Raw genomic sequence first — 6098 nt, forward strand, 5'->3', positions numbered from 1 at the left:
CAAAGTTTAGAATGATAAAATCCAGTCTGTTGAAGAAATATGAAATGACATATGTATCCTTAAAAATTGTCTGAGAAAGATTTTAGTTTCTTAATTTTTTGTTTTTTTTATTGTTTGAATTTCTTTTGATGTAAAAAGGCGCAGATATAAGATTTTTTCTTCCTTCTGCCGCCATTCATTTTATTTTTCATTTGCATTTTTTGTATACTGAAGTCGCTTTGTTTTTTTTAAATGATATGAATGAAACTAAACTAAACTTTCAGCCTAAYACTGTATATATAAGAAATCAGACAAGACTTTTGCACAGTACTGCCTTTTAATCTCCAGAAGAAGTGAACTTGCTACATACATGTTATTATGTACATTCTTAAATCTTTTTTATTTTTCATTTCCACACATTTCTGTGGCATATCTACACATTGCGTTTCACACATTTTACAAATTACTTAAACATCTGCATTTTCTGTCCGAACAAATCATTTGTAAATTCTACCTGCATTTTTTTTTCATTCACTGTCAGTCGCACCACTTAAAGTAGTAAAACAGACAAGACAATAGTTAATAGTTCATTTATTTAAAAACATYTAATAATGCCAATTGTGCTTTGCTCTGAAAGAGCAACTAAAAAGAAAATAAAGACTTATTTTAGTAGCTGGTGTTTTTTTTTCTCCTCTCTTAAAGTAACAACAAAATCTCTACTTTGTTCTTTCGGAGTMATAAATAAAATAAGTGGTACACATGCGCAAAATCAGAAACTGAGGAACACGACAGAGCGATTAAAAAGGCAGCGCCTCCCAGATACAGACTTGTTTTTACATTATTACACAGATTAAAGTGAGACGATTAATCTCACAAAYAGTTCAGAAAAACTAAATCTTATTTGTATCGATACCCTCCAGTATTCACGGCATCAAAGTGGCCGATTCAGAGACAGCTGAAATACATTCAGCGTGTGTATTTTCAACATTTACATCTCTCTCTCTCTTTAACATACAGACTCTCGCTCGCTGTGATGTGCTGATTGCAGATAAAGTAAATTAAAGAGTGAAAAAGGCGACCAGAGGAAACATGCAGCACAGTAAGTGTAGTGGTTTATTCCTGCTCCTGTAACAGTCTATGGGCTCAGAAACGTTAGTCTTCCACCTCACATCCTTTTAGTGACATACTTGTCTGTTCTTCAACGTGCCTTTTTCTCAAACAGGGTGGATTTATGTTTAAGTTGCTTTAAAATGAGCACGCAAAAAAACTTTTATTAACAAAAAACTGTAACCAGCAGTATTTCAAGATTGTTGCTAATGTTTATATTGATGTGCGTTCCTAGTCTGATTTAAGGTTAGTAATCCGACCAATCATGAGGACTCCTCCAACATTTCTGACCCTTCAAACAAGCTCCAGACGTGTGCGCTTAAAAGCATTTCACATTCTCTATTTTACATCTGATCGATCACGGTTTTTATGTTAAATGTGTTTCAAGCACATTGTTATTTTACACAGATTCTTTAAAATCAGTTTGTCTGAAGACTTAACAGAAAAAAAAGCTTTACCTCGCTGCTCCTCACATTATTACAGAAGAAGAGATCGCAAAAGCAGCCAGCTTATCGACGCGTACCATTTATTTTTACTAAACTATACAGCGGTTTAGTTTTAGAAATGCCCAACTACTGGATTGAAGTATTCCTCTTTAGCAGTGCTCGTTGATTAAAAGAAAACTACATGCTTTCCCTGTCTGAGTTGGTTACAGTTAAATGCACGTGGATGAGACAGCTGGTATTTCTTTTTATTTTTTACATGCTGTGCGTTGTGACATTCTTTGAAAAGTTAAACTTTTTTTTTTACTAAAACTCATCCTGTAACTGAATGCACTTAGATCAGTGGTTTGATAACTCGAACGTAACAGAACAGAACTTATCGTTGTTCATAAAAAAACTGAATATGTACAGGTTTGCTGGGACATCAGCAAATCTTTCAGTCAAAGCTATTTATATGCACCGTGACCTATATACAAGGATTTGATTTTTAAAATGTATTTGTCATGAAAACTACATTTTAACACGTCCTACAGCTTGATATTAAAGTGCACTAAGATTCTAGCAGTTTGTCCTAACAAGCAAAAAAGAGCCAACAAAAAGATGTTGCCGTGGTTAAATTGACTTGAAAGGCAACTATTTTTGTTTAAATTGATGTAAAAGTAGTTGTTTCCCCAACTTGCTCACTTATGTCTTTGTACATGTAAAACTGTTAAAAGGTTTAGACTTTGTTGGCAACGTCCTCAAAGAAAATTTGACTCCTGGAGAAACCGCTTCGTAAGATTAATACATGTTTTCCAACAAAAGACTGGCTTCAAGTCTCTTCCAGCTAACGGCTAACAGTTAGCGGCTGTAATGTGAAGGCACTTCCTGGTAAAGCTTTCCACAGAGTAGCACCTGGGATTGTTTCAAAGTAACCAGCAGAAGCCCTTTGAATGGAAGGAGCCTGGCAACTGAAAGGTCGACCAGTCACATCAGGGTGAATCCTAAAATGTACTGCAGGAGTTTGTTCCGGTTGGCCTGAGGTAGAAAGGTGCTGCTCAGCTCCAGAATCGCCACCTTGTTCTCCCGCCTCTCCTTTAGGACCTGCAGAATCACCACAACAAGTTAACACTAAAGTCTGTGGAACTGCACACAAACTTTATGGGCACAGTGTGTTCATAAAAACACATTTACCCCAAGCTCTTTGAAAGTCTTCACGGTGTTCTTCACCAGATAATGAGTTGCACTTTCACCTGAAAAAAACAGATGAACACAAGAGACTCAGACCAAACAAGTATTTCATTCACAGCAGAGATCTCAAAGCCCGTGGTTCCCAAAGTTGGGGTCGAGACCCACAATGGGGTCCCAAAACATCAAGGCGGGATCCTGAAAATATTTTATGAATTTGCCTTCGTTGTACAAAAGAGTAAGGTTAGTGTAATTAAAATGGACAAAAATAGCATAATGAATAATGTTACTATGCTCTTGTTTTTCTGACGTGAAAACAATGTTTATCATCCAACAACAGCTGGGGGCTCAGGTCTCTGCTGCTGCTATTTTGAGGGTCAAAAGCTGAAAAATTGGGGAACCGCTGCTCTAGACCAGCGTTTTTCAAACTGGGGGGCCACCAGGGGGCGCTAGGAGGGCCTCAGAAAGGTGGGGGATAACAAAAAATATAAAAATTAAATCTAATAAATGTTTTAAACCATTATAAAATATAATCTGCTTTTCAATAATAGTTATGTTAAAATGTAATTCTCAGCTAATGTCGTTTGATATACTAATAAAGCTAAATAAATGTAAAAATGATTGAATAATGAATAAAAGTGCACACAGTTCATTACTGAAACATTCACCTAAACTTTTAATTTCCAGATAAATAAATTAATATATCCGTAAAATACAAAGGACAGCTAATTGTTAAAATCGTGATCAGATGGTGTATTTTTGTTTTTGTTTTGAGTGTACAGCATCCCGCAGTGTTACCATAAGCAGCCACTCCTCTCTCGGTTCGCGTCAGCAGGAATCTGAAGAGCTTCTGGGTGTAATCGGACTCAGGCATGGGCTGACTCAAGCTGTGGATAAAGACTGCAGCCCCGCTGTAGGCCTCCAGCACCGGACTGAGCAGCCGCTGAAGGAAGCTGAAGAACTCCTGGTGCTCTGCCGACACGCTCACCTGTTTGTTAAAACAACACAGTCACCTGACGTCGCATGGATCCGAACGTCTCAACCACGACTCTGGAAGCTAGGAGTCCTTATGAAACCTTACCTTCAGGTAGCGATCTCTTTGCTCCTCTCCAAAGTCACTGTCCTCGTCTTCTTCGTCACTTCTCCAGGAAAGAGGCTCGGAGAACTTTTTGGGCCATAGCTCATCTGATGGGCTGGAACTCAGTTCCTCCTGGTCCTCCTGACAAACAAACAAATCAGATCAACTGCGCCCTGAAACCATCCCACTGAACCATTTATTAGCAGATCTAGATAACAACACATCACAAGACGCCCATCATTACTTCTCTCTATCAAAATAGTCTTTGTCAGTCAGCAGAGTTAGTCTGTTAACCAGCCATAGCTCCCAAAGAGCATTAGCTTCTGGCAGGGGACCCCCTTGCAAACCCACAAACAATGCTACAAAATATATATAAAGAAACATCTACTAATATTCATTATTCAATAATTATTACACTTTTTAGCACAAGAATTGTATTAACCTGTTTAACTAACATCATTATATTCCCACTCGAAAAACAACTTTTCAACAAAACTGATAAGATCAGAACAAAAGAAATCAAATCTGTCTTAAGTTCTATTAAATAACATTTCAGTATATTTTTATATATTATATTTTAAATTAATATTAGATTTTTTAAACTAAATCTAAAATATTTGAAATTATTATCATAGAATTAAATCAGTTTATCCATTATTTTATTTATTTTTTTATCTTCCGTCCAGCTTTCTGAAGCTCCTCTAGCTCCACCCCCTGACTTCGAAAACCACTGCGTTAACTCACTTCTGCCACATAGAGGACGCCATATTGGATCAGTCGAGTCACTGCATCATGAAAAACTTGGTAAATTGTCTGGCAGGGCTGCAGGAAAGAGTAAAAATAAATATATTTTTTTCAAATATAGTGATTCTAAAAAGCTTCCTATTGCGTTAGTACTACTTCTCAAAGTACAAAGCTGGAAAAGATGCTAATAAAATGCAGAACTTACAGATGCCACAGCCACTTCATTGAGGAGGAATTGTGAGAGACCAGCAGCCTTATGGATGAGCCGTTCTTGACTGAGAGGGAGACAGTTGGGATCTTTAGGTGGGTGACCACACTCCGACTCCATCAGCAGCTCTCGCTGCAGCGACAGGATGCTGCAGGCTGCAGAGAAGGTGGAAGGTTAGGAAACACTGAATCTGATGGAAAAAAAGATTATGCATTACAAAAACAAGCAGAGATTCTAAACTCCTAACTGGACGTACCAATGATCGCATCAGAAATGAAGACAAAGAAAAGGCCGTTGCTGTAGAAGTTGAGCTCAAAAAGTGCCGGGACGGTTTGGGCGGGCGCGATGGTGAACTCCCCGTTGCGGTTGGAGCTGCTGGTCACGTTGACGCATTTTTCCAGGAGGTGGAGGGCACGCATGACCACGTCCTCGGAGTTTCCTGAAAAGCCCAAGTCGAAGTCTCGTGACAGGATCTCCTCCTTCATGTTGAAGAAGTCCTCCACAAGCCTGGACAGAACCACTCCCTGCAGGAAAAATAGAGGAGACCACAGACTTGGAGTCTTTAACACAAAATACACACAAAAACTGATATCAGTAATAAAAAAATATATTTTTAAACAAGCAGAAATGACTTTTTTTTTTAGAATTCTAAAAATAAATTGCATTATTTTTTCCCAGATTCTTGCAGTTACATCATTGTGACTGCAGAGGGCAGAAGCTCACCACAAATTGAAATAGAGGCATCAAAAGTAGCAGAAAGATAATGGCTTTTGAAAAATTCTGTTTTTATTTAACTTGTTAGATAATAAGAAATTGAGGCAAAGCTACAGTTTAGCAACTTTAAAAAAAGGGAGGAACATATAAAAAGCTGAACTACATGAAGAAAGGAGAAGAAGATAAAGCTGACCTGTCGGTGTCGATAGAGCAGCAGGCAGGCTACGATATGAGTCGACATGATCGCCGATGATTTATTAGCCGCTGAGACACATAAAAAGAATATAATGAGCGAGACATAAAACCACTGCACATATGTCTAATAGGAAATGACAAAAGCATGCTGATATAAAATAAATTCTTGTTCTAAATCAAGTAAAATGTTTTTTGTTCAGCTGATTTAGTTCTACTTCACTCATTCCAATTAATGACATACGTTACATTTTTTTTACAGAATGGCATGAAAACAACGCAGTTTTACAAAAAATAAAACTACTCTGTTAATTAACTCGTACACACAGGAGATAATTTGTCTCTTTTCACAGGGACATGTTTCTGGCAGAACGAGATTCATGGCTGGAGGCTGATTCACTTAACTGCTCGAGTTAAAAGGATCCAAAAAACACAATAATTAGGTTTCAAATACTTCATTCTATAC

At 37.6% G+C, this 6098-nt stretch overlaps 1 protein-coding gene across 2 annotated transcripts in view; it reads right to left on the reverse strand.

Annotated features, from left to right (window-relative positions):
- Window positions 1-297: 297 nt before the first annotated feature.
- gpam (glycerol-3-phosphate acyltransferase, mitochondrial) overlaps window positions 298-6098 on the reverse strand; it is an 18268-nt gene continuing 12467 nt past the window's right edge. For both annotated transcript variants that reach the window (XM_014007630.1, XM_014007629.1), the window contains exons 14-21: window positions 5634-5704; window positions 4983-5250; window positions 4724-4881; window positions 4519-4596; window positions 3778-3915; window positions 3495-3684; window positions 2703-2761; window positions 298-2612 (exon numbers count right to left, since the gene is read on the reverse strand). In XM_014007630.1, coding sequence (XP_013863084.1) covers window positions 2496-2612; window positions 2703-2761; window positions 3495-3684; window positions 3778-3915; window positions 4519-4596; window positions 4724-4881; window positions 4983-5250; window positions 5634-5704 — 1079 coding nt within the window. In that variant the 3' untranslated portion in view covers window positions 298-2495. The remainder of the gene's footprint in view (window positions 2613-2702; window positions 2762-3494; window positions 3685-3777; window positions 3916-4518; window positions 4597-4723; window positions 4882-4982; window positions 5251-5633; window positions 5705-6098) is intronic.

The sequence above is a fragment of the Austrofundulus limnaeus genome, unplaced genomic scaffold (assembly GCF_001266775.1).
Source record: "Austrofundulus limnaeus strain Quisiro unplaced genomic scaffold, Austrofundulus_limnaeus-1.0 Scaffold43, whole genome shotgun sequence".
In the NCBI taxonomy this organism is placed as follows: Eukaryota; Metazoa; Chordata; class Actinopteri; order Cyprinodontiformes; family Rivulidae; genus Austrofundulus; species Austrofundulus limnaeus.